Below are 24,161 nucleotides of genomic sequence, written 5' to 3' on the forward strand. Positions count from 1 at the left end.
AATATAAAGATAAGGAGAAGCCTAAAACAGGCCCGAGGCCTGGCCCGCGTCTGAACTATGACGTGAATATTGGCCCGAAGCCCGGCCCTAGGGGACATAAGACACAAAAGTAGGAGCCCGACTTTAAATTAAATTTAAAATAATAATAATAATAATAATTGGGGGCTAAAAGTGTGTTGTAATGCAAGCGTTACTGAACATGTACAGAGTAAAATATTACTGAAAATTGATTAGTAATGCCTTACACTACTGCGTTACAGCAAAAAGTAATGCATTACTTTTATAACGCCTTACTCCCAACACTGCTTAAAGACTATATAACTTTCTCATCCTCGTGCACTAAAAACGTTGAATAGATGCATTTCTTTATGCATGAAATATTTGAATATAAATTTGTTAATGAGTTGTTAATTGCAGATAAACCATAGTTCTGTCATAATTCTGCTAAACCATTTCTGTTACAAAGTATTGTGGTGCCCTACACAAAAAATAAAAAACATTTGAAGAGTCAGGACTGATGTTTGCTATAGTTAGGCCAGAGCTACTAAAATATCAGTTTAATCAGTGAATCTTAGATTTTGTATTCTCCTGGGTGCACAAACTGCAGATTATATGAAAATTATAATATAAAAATATGAACTTATCGGTATCGGCCATGAGAAGGACTTAATTATCGGTATCGGTTAAAATGTTACATATCGTGCATCCCTAATATATATACATACATATATATACACACACACACACACACACATATGTTGTTTTTTGTGGTTTATGGGGACTCTCCATAGGCTTAATGGTTTTTATACTGAACAAACTGTGTGTGCTATTGCCCTACACCAACCCTACACCTAAACTTAGCCCTCACAGGAGACTTTGTGCACTTTTAGATTTTCAAAAAAAACACCATTTAGTATGTTTTTTTTTTAAGCCTTTTGAATTACGGGGACATAGGCAGTGTCCTCATAAACCACCTTCATATTGTAATGCGTCATATTTTAATACCTCTGTCATACCCATGTCATTATACAAATGTGTGTCCTCATAAAACCACATAAACATGCGCACACACACACACACACAGTGGTGTGAAAAAGTGTTGGCCCCCTTCCTGATTTTTTATTTTATTGCATGTTTATCACACTTTGTTTCAGATCATCAAACAAATTTAAATATTAATCAAAGATAACACAAGTAAACACAACATGCAGTTTTTAAATGAAGGTTTTTTATGAAGGGAAAACAAAATCCAAACCCACATGACCCTGTGTGAAAAAGTGTTTGCCCCCCCCCCCCCCCCCCCGCCCCCCTGTTAAAACATAAACGTAACTGTGGTTTATCACACCTGAGTTCAGTTTCTCTAGCCACACCCAGGCCTGATTACTGCCACACCTGTAAATAGGACCTTAAATAGGACCTGCCTGACAAAGTGAAGTAGATCAAAAGATCCTCAAAAGCTTCGCATCATGTTGAGATCCAAAGAAATTCAGGAACAAATGAGAAAGTAATTGAGATCTATCAGTCTGGAAAAGGTTATAAAGCCATTTCTAAAGCTTTGGGACTCCAGCGAACCACAGTGAGAGCCATTATCCACAAATGGCGAAAACATGGAACAGTGGTGAACTTTCCCAGGAGTGGCCGGCCGACCAAAATTACCCCAAGAGCACAGCGACGACTCATCCAAGAGGTCACAATAGACCCCACAACAACATCTAAAGAACTGCAGGCCTCACTTGCCTCAGTTAAGGTCAGTGTTCATGACTCCACCATAAGAAAGAGACTGGGCAAAAATGGCCTGCATGGCAGAGTTCCAAGACAAAAACCGCTGCTGAGCAAAAAGAACATAAAGGCTCAGTCTCAGTTTTGCCGGAAAACATCTTGATGATCCCCAATACTTTTGGGAAAATACTCTGTGGACTGACGAGACAAAAGTTGAACTTTTTGGAAGGTGTGTGTGTGTCCCATTACATCTGGTGTACAAGTAACACAGCATTTCAGAACATCATACCAGCAGTAAAATATGGTGGTGGTAGTGTAATGGTCTGGGGCTGTTTTGCTGCTTCAGGACCTGGAAGACTTGCTGTGATAAATGGAATCATGAATTCAGCTGTCTACCAAAAAATCCTGAAGGACAATGTCTGACCATCTGTTCGTGACCTCAAGCTGAAGCGAACTTGGGTTCTGCAGCAGGACAATGATCCAAAACATACCAGCAAATCCACCTGAAAAACAAAATGAAGACTTTGGAGTGGCCTAGTCAAAGTCCTGACCTGAATCCAATTGAGATGCTGTGGCATGACCTTAAAAAGGCGGTTCATGCTCGAAAACCCTCCAATGTGGCTGAATTACAACAGTTCTGCCAAGATGAGTGGGCCAAAATTCCTCCACAGTGCTGTAACAGACTCATTGCAAGTTATCACAAACGCTTGATTGCAGTTGTTGCTGCTAAGGGCGGCCCAACCAGTTATTAGGTTTAGGGGGCAAGCACTTTTTCACAAAGGGCCATGTGGGTTTGGATTTTGTTTTCCCTTCATAATAAAAAACTTCATTCAAAAACTGCATGTTGTGTTTACTTGTTATCTTTGATTAATATTTAAATTTGTTTGATCTGAAACATTAAAGTGTGACGACACATGCAAAAAAATAAAAAAAATCAGTAAGGGGGCCAACACTTTTTACATTTACATTTACATTTATTCATTTAGCTGACGCTTTTATCCAAAGCGACTTACAATTGCTATATATGTCAGAGGTCGCACGCCTCTGGAGCAACTGGGGGTTAAGTGTCTTGCTCAGGGACACATTGGTGTCTCACAGTGGATTCGAACCCGGGTCTCTCACACCAAAGGCATGTGTCTTATCCACTGCGCCATCACCACCCCTTTTTCACACCACTGTATGTATGTATATGTATGTATTAATATAATATATACACACAGTATATATTTTAAAAATATTTTCATGTATATACATTATATTTTATATATTTACATATTTTTCTGAAATGTATACATGTATGTGTTTATATTGATATATACATAATAAATATACACAGTACACACTCATATTATGTGAACAAACTTTTATTTTGAATGCGATTAATCACGATTAATCTTTTGACTGCGCTAATATATACATAATAAATATACACAGTACAAACATATAGTATGTAAACATAGACTTATTTTGAATGAATCAATTTGCAGCCTTCGTGTTATAATGTGTTCTTGTGTTCCATCTGCAATGATTTTTTAATTGTTGAGCAATGTAGACTCCTAAACTGGCGTCTTTGGCTGCTGCATAATGTCTTGTTGTTTTTTCAGGGTCTCACGCCATGAGCCTCAAGTTTTTAAGGTCTAAAGCCATGACGGCATACTTGATCTGGCATAGAAAAATCCCTTACAGGATTTGCAGTGCGAATCAGGAGGTGCAATTAATTACGTATTCATAATTAATTGAATTAATTAACACATTAAATGAACATTCTTATTACTAAACCAGCATCACCATCTCTGATACTGAAAGTGAAGTACAGTTAGTACTCTGGCCTTTCTCTTTGTTGATTGTATCAGGCTGTGAGAAATGTTGTCTTTGTTCGTGTCAGTTTTTTGTAAACACTCTGATGTGATCAGGCTGTTTCACACAGATGTTTGTCAAATTTAAGGAGGAAGACACGGGATAGTGATTGTTCAAGAGCAAAACAGATATTTATCTGGTTTCAAAAGGCCTCTTACAAAGACAAGGTGCATAGAAGAAACGTTTTGATTTGTGTTGTATAAGATTTGTCTCTAGAGAGTGTCTGTTATTGGCATTAACATGTCGGTTGGCATCAAATGGTTTATTCTCAGAACTGTTTGTTTATAATGCAGCTATCATATTTGTTAACAGTACAAACATAAATGTTTGTGTTGTGGTGTCAACTCTGCTGGCACGCATGTTTTGTCATGATCTATTCTGTGGGCTTATGTGGGGGGGGCAAAAAAAGAAAGGAAAAGGCTTTCTAAAGCATGCACTTCTATGTCAAAAGTAATTTGTTTTGCTGGCAGCTGCCTTATTTCCCCCTACTGTATTTCAGGTTGTCATATCGACATGCAGGAGTCCGAGACCGATCAAACAACCAATAGCAGTCCAGCTGGGCAGAAAGGTCAGAGCTCAGAGAGCGAGAAGAGAGTAACCATAGATACATCTTCATCCCCCTCAGCCACAGCCCAGACCCTTCAAACACAGGTAAGAACTTTAACTAACTTAAAATATGTTAGCTGATGGTATCTTATCATTGTTTTATTTCTTTTTTTGCGTTGAGACTACTAAAATTTCAGAAGCCAAAGTTCAGTGTCAATTGCACTGAGCTCCATTTCCCAAAAGCTTTGTGAGCCAAGTTGATTGTAGAGACCATTAGTGGCAATGGTTCTGCAGCCCAGTAAAGTTACAGGTTCATCAAGTCAACAAAATAAAATGTTACCAATTCATTCTTGATTTGGTTAATAATAATCCTAACATGTTAAATAATTTTGTGTTTATACTTCTATGGGACATGAACGTGTGACCCTTCACTTTCAATGTGTGATTCATATCACTAAACAGAGTTATAAAGAATAGATGCACTGTTGTCTCCTACTGTTGTGTAATACGTACTTTGTATGTTAGTTCACCTAAAAATGGAAATTGTCATAATTGACTCACCCTCCTGTCATTCCAAACCCATCTTGGGAATGCAAATGAAGTTATTTTTAATATTCTCTCATTTATTTGTTCCTTCACTGAAAGTCTGTAATCAAAAGTGCATCTTAAAAGTCATCCATATGAGTCAAGCAGTGCAATCCAAGTCTTTTGTAGAGACTTTATATTGAACAGATTTCATTTAGGCTTTTATTCAAGCATAAACGGTGATCATTGTGCACACATACAGCTCATCAAATATGGTAAAAATTGTATAAAGCTGTAATGGTAAATTTGCTATAATGTTGATTTATGTAGTTTAATGGAATGAGAAAATATTAACAGTAGTGTTTCAAAGGAAGTCTCATAGGTTCAGAACAACGTGTGTGAGAAAATTAGTTTTTATTTTTGAGTTTTTTTTTACATCGAATTGAATCGAATTTGCAGTTAAATCGGAAGTGAATTGTGAAATCTGTGCCTGTACATGAGACTGATGTGTTGAAAATGTTCCAGGAAATACATTCTCAAAGTAATGAAGCTTTTATTGGTATGTCAACATTTGTTACACAATAGCCTTGTTGCTTATTAGAAAAATTGAGCAATTGTATGACACACCCGTCATTTAAATCATTGATGTGTGTTATGTGAATCTGGGCTCTGTGACTATAGTTCTGTCTCTCAGTAATAGTCCTGTTGTCACTAAAACATTTTATGAATGCTTTTATCTGCATATGTGTGTGCGTAAAAGGAATGCACATACTAAAATTGTGACAGCAATGTTGAGGGAGACCCACACATTGCCCCATGTTCAGATTCTAGATTTATGATGTCACCTCTGGAATATCGGCCAGACAGCTGTGGCATCAGGGCACCGTCCTGTATTAAAACAATGAGAGAAGGCTCTAAAACGCTCCTGTAAATGCTTTCCCATGTTGTTTTCATCTCCCAAGGATTACTGTGTCATGATCTGTCTGCTTTCCCTTTTCTATTCACGCTTCTCTATTGAAGTCTCTCATATCCGTTTGCTCATCTCTCCACCCTTCTTTTTGAGAAGGGGAGTTCCACAGGGCCAGATGTTTGACCCTTCTGAGGTGTAAGAGGTCAGATTGGAGAGGATGGTCCCTCCGCTGTGGATATTGTTCGCTTGCACTATTTGCATTTCTCTTTCCTTGATTTCTATCTGGAAGGCCTCACAATGGAAAATAAGACAAAACCAACAGAGAGTGAGAGAGACGTCCTTTCAACAACTTTTGGAGACCTCTCATTGCTTTGGCACGGCTGGGGTATTTACTTTGTGGCTGTTTCCTCCTGACAACGTTTTTTTTTCCATTTCAGAAGGTGTATAATGTTCGGGTATAAATAAAGAGCAGGTTTAGATTGTCACATGCAAAGACTTATGCTAATGTTTTTTCAAATGTTACCATGTGATAAACGTCAGAGGAATGTGTGATAGGATCCAATCACCAAGGGACTGCGGCTGGTAATAGAGCCAAAGGTTGAATCCTCTGCACTTTATGCACTGGCAGTGTGGGACTGTCACAGCAGAATGTTCACAGGTTATTATTAAATAAAAAATGTTGCACAATCATCACTTAATTTGTTCTGTGAGGACTTGTCAAGAGACTTTAACGTCATTTGCTTGGATATATCCAATGGAGTTGTTCTTAAAGGAATAGTTAACCTACAAAATTCAATGATCAAAAGTCTGTCATCATTTACTCACCATCTAGTTATCCAGTATCTCGTATGTGTTTTTTTTTTTTTTTTTTTTTTTTTTTGGTAAACAAAGCTGTCTGTAGTAAAATACAATAAAACAGTACTATTATGGAATTAAAGATAATTATATTGTACATTAATATATTTTAAAATGTAATTTATTCTCATGATTTTAAAGTTGAATTTTTAGCATCAGTCTTCAGTGTCACATGATCCTTCAGAAATTTCAATATGCTGATTATTGTTATCAGTGTTAAAAAAAACAGTTGTGCTGCTTTTAAAACTTTATTTAAATGGGATTCTTTGAATAAAAATTATCAAATCAGTTTAATATACCTCACTAAACAAAATAATTAAACATAAATGAAAAAGTATTAGTGGAAACATTTTGTATAGTAGTGTCTTTGTGTTCTGCAGGAAAAGAAAGTCATAAGGTTTGGATTGACATGGGAGTCAGTAAATGACAACTTCCTTTTTGACGACATTCCTTTTCTTTTCTTTTTTTTAACACCGTTTCACCAAAAAACAAAAAAACTTTGACTTTATCAACCAGTCTTGATTACAAAATATCTTGCCTTTGCATCTGTGTTCCTGAAAACAATGTGAATAGTCCTGGGAGAGCAGAGCAGCTCAGAAGCCAATCAGAAACTTGTTATTGTTTTTTTGGCTTCTTCAGGCGCTACAAGTTGCTCAACAACAACAGCAGCAGCAGCAACCGAGTGGTGAAAAGTCCCCCAAGAGCACAGAAAAAGAGACAGACGCACAGGTAGAGCCATACCCTCCTCCACCTACAGCACACACATACTCCTCCAGAGAACCATGTTGTTTACACTATTACACAAACCGACTTGTTTATGCTGCCTTCAACAGATCATAAAGAGATGGGGCAATCAGGGTGTGTTTTATTATTACACATTGTTACGATGGAAGATTACAAGTTCACTTTTATTGTGTATGTAGCCTATTGCAAAAGTATTTTCTGTCATGTCAGTTAACAGATAAGGCTATATTACTGAAGAGAAATAGACAGCTGTAGAGCTTTAGCTGCAAACAAACACACTATATGCTACCCAGTGCACAGCTGCCTTTATTTATTCATCATTAATTGAATGCTTTGTACGTGTGTCTCGTGTGAATGTGCATGCAAGTGGTGAAACGAGGGTTCACATTGTCAATAGTTCAAATCAACATGCCACTATGGCAAGTGCAAGGGGCGGGATTAGTAGCCTGAGCCATGTGACTGAATGGTTACATTAGGTTTGGGATCCTAGTGAGGGCATTATTGGAGGTAGTGGGTTGGTCATCAGGGTTGGGTAGTTGAAAGAACAGTAGGAGGATACTGGCATTCTCTCTAGTCTTCAAACATTCTGCGCAGCTCTCTGTTCCTGCCGCCCATGGAGTTATCAAGGTCTGTGAGTACTGAGATGGAAAGGGCAAAAGATATAACGTTTGCTTTAGTTTGTTCAGGTATTGGATGTCTGGTTGCGTTTTAGGAGTGTTTTTCAGGCAGTTTATTAAATGAATACACATTTTCTGTTTCCCCACTGTGCTTTTATTTAAAACTTTTATTGCATTTTTTTGTAAATTGCTGTAATTTTCTTGACACTTTAACTTGGACATCATAAATTTAAAATACACTGAGTTGTTCATTTGTTAAAGATTCATTCTTAATTGAGTTTCTTTTTATATAATTTGCTGACATTGTAGAAGAGTATTGTTCCAGACTGTTTATTTTCTATCTTAAGAGGGAATGATTAATGAAGTGCATGACCACTAGGGTCCGTGGTATCCGATCTGACAAAGGGCTGAAAGCTTTGAATGGTCACTGGAACCTTATTTCTGTGACTCACTGTCTTTGAGCTGTAATTTTATTCCCTGACTTACTTCTCTTTGTCTTTTTAAAGGCTGTGTTCACAGAACTGAGCCTTTTTCCCCTCTTGTTTTTTTTCCCCTTGCCTTTGCAATTTATATTTACCCAGATGCACAGTGCTGGAAAGAATGTTATTTTTTACTTTAGGCGGGTAACCACACCAAAATTGTTCAAGGTATTGAAAGGGAATAACAACGGGCTCTATTTGTTTTTGGGCTGCTGAAGCCTGTTGATTTATGGCTTGTGTTTTCAGAAGCGATCGCTTGTTGATATGTACTCACTCATGGGGAGTTGGTTCTCTGACACACTGGCAAGAACAATAATAACAACAAAACAATGTTTGGACTTGTCTGTTGTCATGGAGACAACGCTCATCAGTGCTTACTATGCCACCGAGAGAGAATATTTACATTAATTTGCTGGCATGCCTATGTTCTTCTCAGGCTTTGACATTTCAAATATTTCTGTGTTGAGACTCGAAGTGCAGTACTTCTGAATATCAGTTTGTTCATTTGTAAAATATACTGTTTCTATTTCTTCAATAAGTTATTTTTATGGAAAATCTTTCCCTGTGATGTGTGGCCATGTATACAGCATATAGGCATGCAGCATGTATACAGCATATATGCTGCCTCTTAGCTTCTTAGAAGTGTATTCTTCTGCTGATGAAGAGGGAACACTGCGTTTCCTGCACCACTTTGCAAGGCTGGCAGTGGGCCGCCGCTGAATCCAAAGTACCATGACAGAACAAATCATATTTCAGTTGAGTTGTGAATTAGCAAAATGAAATATTACAATAACAACAAAAAAAATAAACCCTTTTTTGTTGCAAGCAGCACATGGCCGACCAGGAAAGCACTCGTGAAACAGTTGCAGTAGTTACTGAATTAATCTGACTCGCTTACTGAACCGCAAGTCATTAATTTTAGTCATGTTTGACTCTAACTGAACCAAGAGCTGCTAGGGCCTATTGGGTTTTGTGTTTTTCATGAGGAAAAATCATACTGGTTGTTCTTATGACAGCATGTAATTAAAGATGCATTCTAAAACAGTTTTTTTAAATAGATAGCTATAATTATGTAAAATATATTACCATAAGTAATATTTATCTTTTATAAATATTGAAATTATTTTTAGTTTGTTTTCCAGTTTTGCATTGTTTTATGTCACCTTTGTGTTGCGTTAAAAAGTCTGTAAACTAGGGGTGTAAAAGTATACTGTGCCGCAGTATGTTGCAATGCAAAGCTACAATACGTATCAATGCATAATGCATGAAATGATCTTATAACAGTGCTGGTTAGATTACTTACAAATTGTAGTCCGTTACTGATTACAGGATGTAAATTGTAGTTAGTAATGTAATCTAGGTTACTCATTTTGGGTTATGTATTCTGCCTCCTTTTTATATTACTTTTAGATTACTTTTTTTATCCAACTTGTTTTAAACTTACCATCAAACGTAACGCACTGATATAAAAAAGCAAAGAGAAAGAAAATATTCCATTTTGGGATATCAACATCATAAAATGCTTTAAACCGTACATTGCACCGGGGTTTCCCAAACCGGGTTTAATGTAAGAACTACAGTGGGTTTGTTAAGTTGTTTGTTGATGAGTTGATAAAAATGAAGAATTAGGGGGAATCAATAAATTGATTAATTTACTGCCGCTGTGTGAACATGTAATCATGTAATTAGTGCTGTCAAATGATTACTCGCATCCAAAATAAAAGTTTTTGTTTACATAATATATATGTGTGTGTGTGTGTGTGTACTATGTATATTTATTATGTATATAAATGCACACACATGCATGTATATATTTAGGAAAAATGTTAAGTTTATATATTAAATATTTATATATGATATAAATTATATAAATATACATGCAAATATTTTCAAAATATGTGCTGTGTGTGTCTTTTATATATAACAAATGTCATTTAAATTCCTTACAGTTCCCAATCACCTGTGAATATGAGAATCTGAGGTCAGTGTAATGTCTTAGTGCCAAGTAGGAAAAGAGCAGCATAAACATTCTGCTAAATATCTACCTTTTGCGTTTCATCAAAGAGAGGGTTATAAAAGTAAATAATGACTGGATTTTACGTTTTTGGGTGAACTATTTCTTCAATTTTCCTGATTTTGGGCCATGATCAGCCCCTCTACATGCATGTGCGCACACACTGTATGGGAAATCTTATGAGTACAACAGTCAGCTGTTATTGTTCTCTCATAGTTGCAGTATCTCAGTCCAGCAGTATGTTTATACGAGTCTGAACACAGACTTCTTTACTGGAAATTTGTGTTTGTTTGTGTTTCACAGACTTAATTAAAATGCAATCTCCAGTTTTGTTTTTACAGTTGCTGTGTACCCCAGTATGTATTATTTATACGAATCCGTAAATGTGACTTTAATTATTCTGTTTATGTTTATTGTAAACATCTTAAAAGCAGCGAGTGTGTGTGTGCGCGCCTGTGTGTGTGTTTGGCTTGAGATGTGGTAATTGCTTGAGGCCAAGTGAAGCATGGGCTAACTCATTGTGAATCCAGTTCATTTACATTTAAAACACTCGCCTCTGTTGTGGGTACTTTTGTTTGTCTGTTTTCGTTGGTAGCATTTTTAATGTCAGTGTTTGAGCTGCTGTCAACAAATGAATAATGTATTTGTCTTTTTAATCTTGACTGGTTGTTTGCCTCAGTTTATGGGCAAATTAAATAACTGAAATGAGACATTTTCCAGTTGTAGGCAGAGGGGTTTGTCCTTGCATTTTATTGAGGGCTGTAAGCATTGTGGTTTTCAAAATTGTTTGTATATTTGTTTACTTGGTCTTGTTGATGTTGACCGTTGAGGCCCAGAGGACTTGGAAACTATTCCCTGAATGTCTAAACAATAAAATATACAAAGAGGTCTGGCATAGTCCTACTCGATCTCATTTTAGCTGTTCACTTGTTTTTCAAAGTGTTTACGATCCTTGGGGAAGAGGATTGAAATTGGGTTTGTGGAAAGCCCTTTGTTCTTGGAGTTAGTCTTGTGCTTTTTATTTAATTTTTTTTACATCACAAGGTGTGCAGATGAAATGTTGCAAGCCTTGTTCAACTTGATGAAATCAATCAAACCCATTTTGAAGAGGCTATTAAATGTATTGTCATCCTGCAGCTTGACATATTGTCCATATTGCATACAGTCAGTTGCTTTGGTACCAAATCAGTACTTCAAATAAAAAGATAAAGGCATCTAAAAAAAATCTTCAAACAGTGTCTGACTTAATGCAATACCTACACTCTATCTATTTCCGGATGCACACTCATACCTTGTGGTGATCTGGCTGTGTGTACGGATGATTAAAATGTGTGTCTTGTTAGTGAAAGCACAGTCAGTTTTGTATTAAGTGAATATAAATGATTCTTACAAAACATTGGGTGTTTGTCAAAATATTGGATGTGTGCTTTATAGCTTGCGGTGAAAGTGCAGCCTAATTGACCTGCTGCTGTATATTGTTGTTAATATTAATTACTGGAGATATTGAAAAATAATAGGCAACTATTCGCTGCACTCGGCTGGATAAACTTATTAACTTTTAAGTCATTTAAAAACAAATATTAACACATATTATAATAATAACACAGAAAATGCACAGCGAATTTTAACCACAGACCTGCTGCTCAGTTAAATTCTGACAGTGCTGAATTAATATTAGTAATATTATCACTAATAATAAAGACTACAGCAATAATTTTTGTTGTTTTTTACATTACTTTTTGATTTAGTTTTTAATTTGTAAATGTTGAATATTTGATTTTTAGACCTGCAAGCACTATTTACTTTGTTTATTCATCTTTATTACAGACTGTTTAATTGGAAAAGCTTGAGTCAATGTTTTTTTATTTATTTAATAAATATTTAAATTATTATTTTACAATGTAATAAGCATATTAGATTTTGTTACGGTATCATGACAGTCCTGCATTTTTACTGGTACTGGTATCGGCTACTACATTTTTGGTATCAGGATAAGTCTAATAAGCTACTCACAGCTACTGCATGATAAATAATGAAGCGGTTGTATGTGTGTATCTCTAGGCGGCTGTATCAGTGGGGATGATAACTCCTCAGGCCATCACCCCTCAGCAGATGCAGCAGATCCTGCAGCAGCAGGTCCTGAGCCCCCAGCAGCTCCAACTGTTACTGCAGCAACAACAGGCCCTCATGTTACAGCAGGTACACACACACACACAGTGTGGTGCATCTTCGCAGAATCGCAACAACAACAAAATATCATTTAGTGTAGTTAGTTACTAAAAGAAACTCAGGCTTGAGGTCCTCAACTCCCCTCCCATATAAGCTAAAAATGTCTCAAAATGATCTCAAAATGCCTAGATTTCAGATTATTAATCAACCTGGTCAATATATTAGTCACTCACTAGTGTGTAAAATACCTCGGATTGATAAGTGACTTGTTTTTGGTGTTAATGTTTTCTCAGCAACAGCTTCAGGAGTTCTATAAGAAACAGCAAGAGGAACTCCACCTGCAGCTCCTGCAGCAACAGCATGCTGCGAAACCCAGTAAAGAGGTAACAGCATCACAATATACCCCAGAGGACCATCAGAGCCATTTGTTGCAATCTGTGCCAGATTTCCCCCCGCCACATTTCTGTGTCTTGTTGGCTTTGTGCGACTGTACTGTGAGCGAGTGAAGACATCGGCTGTGGTGTCTGCAGCATTACTCTCTTGAGTGACAATGCCGGCTGTGCGACAATGCTACGAGTGAATAAAGACACAGGCAGTGACTACTGGGAGTGTCAAGTGTCTGTCTCTGTATTTCTAACAGCAGATGATGGCCCAGCAGATGGCTATACAGCACCAGTTACTCTCCGTTCAACAGCAGCACCTACTCAACCTGCAGAGACAGGGCCTGTTGTCTGTCCCGTCGGCTCTCACCGGTACACTGGCCCAAGGTAAGAAGCCCTCACTAGGGATGCTCATTTCAGTTAATTTGCCCAACCAACAACCGGTGCTCATTATCCGAACATTAACCGTTAACTGGTAAGATTGCAATAATAAATTAGTAGGCTATTAAATAAAAAAAATTGAATGGATGAGTGTGTGTGTGTGTGTGTGTGTGACCCATTAAAAAAAAAAATTCACAGGTTTATTTTAACGTGCAAACAGCAGCATAGAGAACAACAGCAACAACAGAACCTGGATTCACACATCGTCAAGTTATTACACACCTGCAGCGCTTCTGAGAACAGAAAAACAGACTAAAATAATATAAATAAAAAAGAATAAAATAAACTAAATATTTTTCACTTAACAAATTAAGATGATAAAACACACTGACAACAACTATGCCCTTAAAAGAGTTTTTTTTTTCGTCAGACATAAAAATTAAATAGCAGTCCTACCTCAGTGGGATCCTCCAGCATGGTCTGTCAGTCACGTCTCCTAACTCTCGACCTGTGATGAGTCAAGCTCGTGTTGGATGTAGGGTTGCAAAGTGTGCCTTTTTTCCATGGAATTGGTCTACTTTTAAACTGTTGCTCTGGGTTGATTTTTACTCGTGGTTCATCAAATATGTATAGCATACGTTTCTTTCACCATGCAGCAAACTTAAACAATACTTGGAAAAGATACTTAAAAAAAAAAAACCATTTAAACTGGTAATTTTAATCGGTCAAAAATTTTACTTTCAGTTAACGGTTAAAATGTTAATATGAGCGTCACTGCCACGTGACATGAAATAGCAGTATGAGACTAATGGAATTTAAATTTAGATTAACGTTACCCTTTGGGTTACATTATAAACACTGCAATATAACTTCCTATAAAGCTGTGTGTATTGTGAAAGCCAGTATATAAATAGAAATATTACTTGACTTTCTAAATACTTATATCACGGTTTCCACAAAAATATTGCACAACTGTTTTCAATGTTGAGATTATTAAATGTTTCTTGAGCAGCCGAGATTATTTGAAATACAGTAGTCACATGGGTTTCAAAGGTTAATGGGTGATAAAATGGAAAAATGGAATCATAGATATAGAGGTCTTATTAGTTTTCTAGTGATCTAATGAAGGCAGTGTCTCACTCACAGGTTTGATCCCTGCTGAGATTCAGCAGCTGTGGAAAGAGACGGCAGATGCACGACAGGAGGAGAAGAGTAGAGGAGACAAATCCCCTTCTCCTCCCAAAACTCAGATCCTCAACCACCACTCAAGCACTAATGGACATCATGTGCACCGGCCCAGCCGGAGAGACAGGTACTTCATCATCATTAAACTTTTTTTTTTTTTTTTTCTTTTTTTTTTTTCTTTTTTTTTCTTGAGACAATATTTTATTGCATTCAAGCATGTGCCATTTATTTAGGTTTAGCCAGAAATCATGTGTGTGTTGTTCTTAAGAATACTTAGTTTATATTTGCACTTGATGCTCTTTCGCTCCAAATTGAGAGCTCAATAGTGAATGAATAAAAGGAAACGGAAGCTCTTCGGTAACAAGATAATTTACTCAACATACACATTACTTCATGCATCTGCACAAAAAAAAGAAAATGCACAAGTTAACTTGACCGTGCTAGTCACGGTGTGCAACTCTAGTTGTTAATGCACTCTTCCTGTAACAATACGCTGAAACACCCGCAAGTACAGCACAAAGAAGTTACCACATTCTGTTTCAGTAGTGTTCTCATTATTACTTTATATTACAGATTGACACTGCACATTTTACACCAACTGTATTTTCATTATCAGAGTGAAGACATTCAAAGCCATAGTTGTACAGCATACCAACCAATATTTTAAGGTAATTTCAAGGTACAGCCAGAATGCTACCTTAACCAATCAGAAATAATTCAAGCCAGTAATAATGTTGTTGTTTACAAAATGGTCTTAAAATGACAAGATTCTAATTATTTCTTAAGAGTATTTATCTCACTGTAATTTAGTATTTGATGAGTAGTCAAACCAGTCAGGTTGTGGGAGGTTCCTAATACAGTATGTTGTATTGAAAGAATACTGTTGACAAATGTCAGGTCTTTAAAGGCATTTGTCTTTGTGGCTGTGTGAAAGGTGACAGTCTGTGTCAATGCATTCCCTGTGGGCTTTTCTTCATATACACACATGAACAAACACACCTCCATATCCATGTTTGTCGAGGTCTAAACCTGTTAGTCTGTATGTTTAAGGAGCTTGTTTGTCAGAAGCACTTGACTGTTGTCAGTCTTTAAACTCTCACTGTGTGAACATTGAAGTGGAGAAATAGGGGTTAAAGGGATAGTTCACCCAAAAACGAAAATTGTCATTAATTACTCCCCCTCATGTTGTTCTAAACTTATAAGACCTCCATTCAACTTCGTAACACAAATTAAGATGTTTTTGATGGAATCTGTGAGCTCTCAGTCCCTCCATAAAAAGCAAGGGTCCTTACACGATCCTTACATGATACGTGTGGCGCAGCTGACACAGAAGAGCATATGCTGTTTGCGTTCAGTGGATATTCTCAAAAATGGCACTAGGGTGATGCGGAGGAGACAAATTTGAATAAAGTCGTTTTGTTTTTTTTTGTGCACAAAAAGTATTCTTGTAGCTTCATAAAATTACAGTTGAACCCCTGATGTCACATGGACTATTTTACCGATCTCCTTGCTACGTTTCTGGACCTTAATCATATAAGGACCCTTGCGGTCTATGGAGGGGTCTGAGAGCTCTCAGAATACATCAAAAATATCTTAATTTGTGTTCCGAAGACGAACGGAAGTCTTACAGGTTTGGAACAACATGAGGGTGAGTAATTAATGACAGAATTTTCATTTTTGGGTGAACTAACCCTTTAAGAACCAGCAACCTTCTGGATCCCCAGCCCTGAGTCTTAACCGCTATACCACACTACCCTGTTAACAGTAAATGCTCAGATTACAGTAGGTGCCATTGTGTCCTAGCGTTGCCTTGATGTGGTCTGTATTGTCAGCAGAGCGCTCTTATGGCCCGTCTGTGATTGTTTGCATGATATTGGTGGAGGGTGAGAGCTCAAGGACTGTGTGGTCAGTTTCATGTGTCATGTAAACTCCTGCCCGCCAGAGAGACGCCTGCAACTAAAACCTTAAGTGCAGCCGCTGGCACCAGAGAACAAACCCTTCACCCCTTCTAGAAGACCACAACATTGTCTATCCGTCTCTCCTTCTGGCTTACTGAGTGACATGCAAAAACACACTTTCCCACTGATGGAGTGAGGGATGAAATGTAATCAATCCTTTAAAATCTGCCATGCTCCATTTTGATACGTATACTGCTGTAACGTTGAGTGCTTATTCCTGAGAGACGAGCATTTGACATTGGGCTGGGATCTTCAGAGCCCCATCTGCAAGAACAAACAGTTCATTGCTCAGATTAGTTATATTGTGTCTGCTTGCTAGCTTCTTTTATTGTTCAGCGTGTTATAAGGATGGAAATAACAAAGTCTGTTTTAATTTGTCAGGTGTGAGTCATCTGCCTAGGCTGGGGTTGTGTTCGAGCACTGAGAGAGAAATTATGCCCGCTGTAGACGCTTTCTCTTTGTTTCGGTGTAAGGGAAGGAATCCGCTGGCAGAGACACACAGGGCTCTCTTAGGCTAGAAAAGGAGAAGGTCATGGGTCAAAGGACACAACCTCGCTTGATCCCAAAGAAATAAAGCATTCTTGGCATTTTTTAAATACAAAAATAAATCACGTTCTCAAGCAGTCCACTGTTTGATACAAAGTCCTAAACATGTCCAGCTAGTTTGTCAGATGGTTCTGAGCGGAAGAATGCTGCTTTATGAAAACATCTGACAAAATGCTGTCAGGGTTACATCTCATTCCCAAAAAAAGCATAAAAAATACTGCGCTAAACTACAGTTCGAAAGTTCAGCATCAGAAACAAAATACTTTTATTCTGCGAAGACAGATGGAACGAAAAGTGACAGTAAATACTGTATATGTGTAATGTTACAAAAGATTTCTATTTCAAATAAATGCTGTTCTTTGGCACAAAGAAATCCAGTGTATTAGAATGTTTAAAGGGTTGTGTCACTGAAGATTGAAGACACTGAAGTCACAAGAATAAATTACATGTTTTATTAGCTACCCATTTTTTTTACTGTTTTTGATCAAATAAATGCAGCCTTGGTGAGCACAAGAGGCTTCTTTCAAAAACATAGAATCTTGCCAACCCCAAAACAGCAGTGAAAAATACTTCAAATAAAAAATGCTGTACAACAAATACTATCATGTCATAAGTTCTTTAATTTATCATTATTTTTATCACATTATGGTAATGGTGCTGCATTAATAATGATAATTCAGAAAAAAAAAAACATAATGACAGCAATCTTATATAGAGCTGCACGAATAGTTATTTAACGATACTACACACAGTGATTCATGCCTCACAAGATGCATCACAATATCGAAATATTGTGATTTGAAAACAAGCCTGTCAAGTGGAAAGACACTCAGCGGAAAGCATGAATCTGCAGTATCAGGTGCAATCTTTCTTGCAGTTTGCCTAGTCTGTTTTTTCCATACCTTACTCTTAGAAGCATCTCTGACCACAGTCAGAAACTCTGGTTTCAGAATGTATGCTAATGTTCTTCTTTCTTTTAAAGTATTTGTAGGAAATATGAATGAAATTAATGTAAATACCTAAAAATCTTGATTGCTGTATTGAAGAATTGCTGTAGAAATTTCTTTATCCTAGGCTTTAGTGGTGTAATTTATTATATTCTTTTGACTTTGAGGTGAAAGATGGCAAACGTTCTAGGCAGGCTTTGTGAGATGCACAACTTCTAGACATCATCTTGGCATGTCCCAAATATTTCAGACATTGCTCAAGAACAAATGAAAGTGTATAGTGGTGTGATTTGGGTTGAAATGGAAGGAGCAGAGCCCTATGGGTCACATAGTTGCACAGTGTCTCGACACAGTTCACAACAGTGGCATTGTCCGGTGCAATCCTGTACTGTTTAACCTTTTAAAAAGTACTTGACCGGTACCCAAGCATGCTTCAGATTCTGCATTTATTGTGTCTGTTTTTGCTTCAGTTCTCAGGAGAGTCATTCCCAGAGCGCCCATCCTTTATACAGCCACGGCGTATGCAAGTGGCCAGGCTGCGATGCTGTGTTTGGAGACTTCCAGTCATTCCTCAAGTGAGTCAACCGCTCTCATCCTCTGCATTTTATTTTGCTGTTTGTCCTATTTGCAGATCTGTGAGGAGGAGCTGTATGCGGCTGTAATCTAATTATCATTTCTGAGTGTGCTTGCTGCCTTTTGTACAGCTCATTTTATGTGGTTCTTTCCTGTTTACTCTGTTCACATGTTTTTTTGTCCTTATTCACTCCTTCTACTGTCGCTAACCTCCATTTACTTGTATATATGTATATTCTGCCCATGTCTCTTTATTTTCTTTCCATTTCCTTTATTTCCCTCTTTCTTTCTCTCTCTCTCCCCTGTGGCGTTGCAGTCGTGGGGCCCCTCAGGGTTGAGCTCAGTGCACTGATAAACAGAGTACCCATGGTGATCCTGGCCATCCCTCCCAAAACAAACAACAGGAGGATGTTTATCTGTGCCCCTTCCACTGACCCTGACCCCTGCTCCCAGTCCGAGGCCCCGCCCTGTCTATTGCCACAACACTGCCTTTGTTCCTCAGCTCAGGCAGAGTTGCACTATTAAAAACATGTTCCAAACTATCACATCACACTGAGATTCACATGCCGTACCTGAAAATGAGGTGCTTAGCCTTCTTAATAAGCATTATTCATTCACAAATATGCTATAATCACAAAAATTGCATTACTGTAGTATTTTCAGAATGTCAGAATCTCCCTCTCTCTTTATTCAGTAGTAAATTCAGTACTGTATTGTCAAGAAGACCATTTCATGGATGTATGTTCTCAAAAGCAAGTTATGGGTTGGAGTGTTAAAGAAATACATTTTTGTTGATACATTTTTTGTTAGAAGAGGAAGTTGGTTGGATGAAAGCCTTGCACAGATTTTCTTTGAACACAGCGCCCTCTACTTCTCAATAGTAGTATTGCGTCCTGTACATTTAGGTTGCTTAGTAATGTATGATATACAATCAATTCATTCTTTTTAAATATTTATTCAGACTCATTCACATTACATGTTTGGGAGTAAAAAGCTGAAGTGATGTTGAAATCATAATCGTAGCAACGATATGCACTATAAAAGTTTAGAAGACTTTTTAAAAGAGATGAATACTTTAATTCAGCAGTGATGAATTACACTGATCAAAACTGACAGTAATGGCAATTGTAATATTACAACTGAATTTTATTTCCATTAAATGCTGTTCTTTTGAACTTTATTTTCATTAAAAAAAAAAAAAATCTTGAATAAGATGTATCATGGTTTCCACAAAAAAATACAAATACTTTCAGCATTTCTAAATATTTCTTGAGTAGAAAATCGGCATATTAGAATGCTTTGTGAATGATCATGTGACACTGAAGACTGAAGTATTGATGCTGAAAATTCAGCTTTTCTATCACAGAAATACATTACTTTTTAAAATGTATTAAAAAGTTATTTTAAATTGTAATAGTATTTCACAATGTTTCAGTTTTTACTGTTTTTTTGATTAATGCAGCCTTAGTGAATATAAGGGATTTTAAAAAACTTAAGTCTTGCCAACACCCAAATTAAACAATATGCAATAAGCACTGTTTTTTTTTTGTTTGTTTCTTTGGCCAGTTCATCAAACAGTTCAAATGATTTGCTTAAATGAATCAAACTATATAACTGTAATATTGTAGTATTGTCCTGATTAAACTTTGTGTTGGCAAATGAAATTAAACTTATGTTCTTAGTCAACTTTGGGCAAGACTAGGCAAGTTCATTTATATAGCACATTTCATACACAGTGGTGATTCAGAGTGCAAGAGAAAAAAAATGAAAGATGTGTTTTAATGACAGTCCTTATACCGAACGTCTGCATGTGTGTTTTATTTTTCAGGCATTTGAACAGTGAACATGCTCTGGATGACAAGAGCACAGCGCAGTGCAGAGTTCAGATGCAGGTGGTTCAGCAGCTGGAACTGCAGGTAAGGCTTTACAAACACTCAACACAATTGCTTTTTCTCCAAACGGAACTGGGTTTTCATATGGTGTATGTAATTCTGATTAGACTGAAGAAATGTTTGTTTTCTGCTTTGCATGTAGTTGAACATCCTGCTTTAATCTGAGCTCTAATCTTTTTCCTGTTCCGTATGTACACATAAAGAAAAACCATGTGAACGCTAGACAACAGAAAACTCAAGGTTTATCAATGGTACATCTCTGTTGTGTTTGTGTTTGTCAAACAGCTCGCCAAAGACAAAGAACGCCTTCAGGCCATGATGGCCCACCTCCATGTCAAGTCTACTGAGCCCAAACCTGCCCCTCAGCCAGTATGTCACTTTATTTGCCATTTACTCTGATTAAACACATGTGTGTAGTTCTGAAGATACACTACAAGATTCGAGATTGCTGGTGAAATATTCACCGTTTTTTTTTTTTGTGGTTGTTAGGTGAATCTGGTGTCCAACCTCACGCTTGCCAAGGCAACCGTTCCCAAAACCACTCCCTCTATGAGTCTTTCCCAGAGTGCCACAGCCCCGTCTACACCCCTCACGTCACTCCCCCAGATGCCCTCTGTCATCATACCCACCAGCCTGCACAGCATGGGACCCATACGCAAACGCTACTCTGACAAATACAACATAGCCATGGACCAAGGTGAGATCCGTGACCTCTGACCCACAGTCACTGTAGTGCAGTGATCAGGGCCTGTATTCACAAAACATCTTAAGGCTAAAATTAGCTCATAACTCGCTGATTTAGGAGAAAATCTTTAAAAAATGGGCTTCAGTCCTAAATTTAGGAGTATTTCACAAAGCGTTTTAGCGATAAAACTAGCTCCTAAATCTGTGAAATGTTAGGAGTAGTGAAGAGGACTCCTAAGTCACTAAGACCAAACCACACTATTCCTAAAATAGCTGTTCCTGGCAATCTGCCTCTGAATGTATACATTTTAGAAACAGTTGATGATAATGACCTTTTAAAATGGTATCTCCTTTGATTTTGAAGGTTATCCCAACTCCAAATGTTCCTTTGATTATATGCTTCTTTTCATTAACCAATCGGGCAAGAAATAACAGCTGTTCTTGCATCGTTATTTTTTTTTATTATTATTATTATTTATTTATTTTTCTTCATTTGCATGTATTACTATCAGCCATGATTATTCTACTCTGTTAATTAAAAGGCTGTTTATATGCATATCCGCTAATTGTTTTTGAGAAGCATACATGTAAGAGGCTGACAATAAGCTGAAGATATAGTTGTTTAATTAGTGATACTTATCCTGCATTTTAAACATATCTTTATTTGAATGTGGCAATTAATTTTTTTTTAAACCTTTATTTGAATATGTAACAATATTTGGTCACACTTTATATTAGGTGGCCTTAACTACTATGTACTTGCCTCAGAAAGTAATTACAGTGTACTTATTTTGGTCATATTGTATTGCAAATCACTTTTGCTGCTATTGAGGTGGGATATGGGTAAGGTTAGGGACGGGTTTGGTGGTATTGGGTAGGTTTAAGAGTGGGTCAACAGTGTAATTATAAATGTACTAATATTTTTAAAAATACCTATATATAATTACAATGTAAAAACATGCATGTACACAATAAGTGCATTGTACCAAATGATTAATTTAAATGTAAGTACATAGTTATGCCACCTAATATAAAGTGGGAGCCAATATTTTGACATAATACTATTATGTAACAATAATATTACGTAACGCAACATAATATTCCCTATGATAAAAATTCTCTGCATTTTTCTATGAATAAATCTGACAGAGACCCCTCCCCTCTCCTATCAGCCAATCACTGTGCCCATAGTTAGTAAGCATACTGACATCATCCATAGCAACGAGGTCAACCCCACCCTTACTCTTAGTAACTTCTCTCTATTCCTTAGTACAAGTTTGTCTCAGCAGCTTTGTTAATATGTTTTAAGAGAAAACTCTTAGCTAAAAACTTTTACTGCTATTTAGGAGAGCTCTTAGTGGTAAGAGAGAATGTTTTGTGAATACGGGCCCAGGGCTCTACAAGAAGAATGACCCTAAATCAGTGTGAGAGAAATGTGGGCCATTGGAACCCTCACCTGCCCAGTAGGGTTATTTCAACTTTCAGAAAAGGAGGATCCTGCTCCTCCTTCAGTCCACATGTAACAATTTCAAGTCATAATTTATTTATTTTTTTTCCCAAAAAGAGTAATAGTAATAGCTGTGTATGCAGAAAAGGATAGGTCCTGCGCGACTGTAGCATTTGTTGTTGTAACAAAAGTAATAATGTAGTAATAATAATGTAAAATAATAAAATTTGTAATAATAAGATTGCTAGCATCTCAGCATGTAATCTTTTGTTTTGTGGCTGTTGTTTTTTTTTTTAGATACAGATAAATTAATTTTAAATACTGAGTTTTTACTAGTTTTTTTTTTTTTTTTTTGGAAGAATTTATTTCAACATTCGTGCATTGATTATTTCTTTGTAAATAGATCTATCTATCCATCCATCTATCTATCTCTCTCTATAAAATGTATATAAGTATTTATGTATGCGTTTAAGCTTAAAGTTACTATTTAGAAAGTTACTACTTACTACAAACTTAAATTAAGTTTAGAAACTTGCAGCAAAAAACTGTTTCATAAAAATCTATTTAACTTCTGATGCTTAACTTAAGGATAAACTGCTGAAAAATGGCCATATATTTTTTAAGATAGTGAAAATATTATGGCATGTAAAATCTAAACTACAGTTGAAACGTCTAAAATGTTTCTTCATTTCTTTTATTTTAGTTTTGTAACACCTTATTACTGTTGTTCTAAATTTGTTCAGATGTTTCCAAACCTGTCAAATTATAGACGATTGCACAAGCCTTTCATTCTTTCTCTTTCTTTTTCTTTTCTGGGTGAGAATTACGTCCGCACATATGGAAAACCCCATTTTCCAAAAAAAAAAAAGACAGGATTGCTTTGATAAATGAAGTGTAACTGACAGCACCCTTCTCCTGTGTCTCAGATATTGTGCAGAATAAGGAGTTCTACCTGAGTGCTGAGGTCAGGCCTCCATTTACATATGCAGCTTTGATCAGGCAGGTAAGAAACCATCATCGAGGTCTGCACCGTTTCTGATAAGACAGCCATCAAACAGGATTTCTGAACAAATTAATTATAGTTAGACGTTGATTTGTATTTTTCATCAGCTGCCATATGAGATGCATGTTCCCCTTTTTAATATATAGGGCATTTTGGAGTCTCCTGAGAAGCAGCTAACACTAAATGAAATCTACAACTGGTTCACTCGAACGTTTGCGTATTTCAGACGCAATGCAGCAACGTGGAAGGTAACTGAAAAGATAGTCTTGAATGATTTCCTGTGCCTTGGATCAGTTTGTTAATTTATTCTGTGATCTCAGAATGCAGTTCGCCACAACCTCAGTCTTCACAAGTGTTTTGTACGAGTCGAGAATGTGAAGGGGGCCGTTTGGACTGTGGACGAACTGGAGTTTCAGAAAAGAAGGCCACAAAAGATCACTGGGTAATTGCAGATCTCATTGCAAAGATTTCATGTGCGCAGATTCCTCTGAGGTCATTGTTGCTAATGACACTGATGTCTGTTTCTTCAGATCACCTCTGGTGAAGAACATCCAGTCCAGTCTGGGTCAGAATCCCACCCTGTCTTCTCTGCAGGTATGGAGTCGTTCATACATGAGCTACCGCTTTAATAGTTTGGCAAGATTTTTAATATATTATAAAATGTAATTTATTCCTGTGATGCAAAGATGAATTTTCAGCATCATTACTCCAGTCTTCAGTGTCACATGAT

General features: G+C 36.9%; 1 protein-coding gene across 2 annotated transcripts in view; it reads left to right on the forward strand.

Moving 5' to 3' along the window:
- Positions 1-24,161, forward strand: part of LOC306859999 (forkhead box protein P1-B-like) — a 42,329-nt gene that overhangs the window by 12,643 nt on the left and 5,525 nt on the right. Inside the window, exons 2-15 of one of the 2 annotated variants that reach the window (XM_079401498.1) lie at positions 4,076-4,227; positions 7,052-7,141; positions 12,328-12,465; positions 12,729-12,818; positions 13,076-13,202; positions 14,343-14,508; positions 18,303-18,407; positions 20,234-20,321; positions 20,583-20,666; positions 20,787-20,994; positions 23,355-23,431; positions 23,578-23,679; positions 23,752-23,873; positions 23,962-24,025. In XM_079401498.1, the coding sequence (XP_079257624.1) occupies positions 4,090-4,227; positions 7,052-7,141; positions 12,328-12,465; positions 12,729-12,818; positions 13,076-13,202; positions 14,343-14,508; positions 18,303-18,407; positions 20,234-20,321; positions 20,583-20,666; positions 20,787-20,994; positions 23,355-23,431; positions 23,578-23,679; positions 23,752-23,873; positions 23,962-24,025 (1,599 nt within the window). In that variant the 5' untranslated portion in view covers positions 4,076-4,089. Of the gene's footprint in view, positions 1-4,075; positions 4,228-7,051; positions 7,142-7,656; positions 7,784-12,327; positions 12,466-12,728; positions 12,819-13,075; positions 13,203-14,342; positions 14,509-18,302; positions 18,408-20,233; positions 20,322-20,582; positions 20,667-20,786; positions 20,995-23,354; positions 23,432-23,577; positions 23,680-23,751; positions 23,874-23,961; positions 24,026-24,161 lie in introns of those variants that run through there. The other variant, XM_079401499.1, reaches the window with a different exon arrangement.

Source organism: Barbus barbus, assembly GCF_936440315.1.
Source record: "Barbus barbus genome assembly, chromosome: 40".
Taxonomy (NCBI): Eukaryota; Metazoa; Chordata; class Actinopteri; order Cypriniformes; family Cyprinidae; genus Barbus; species Barbus barbus.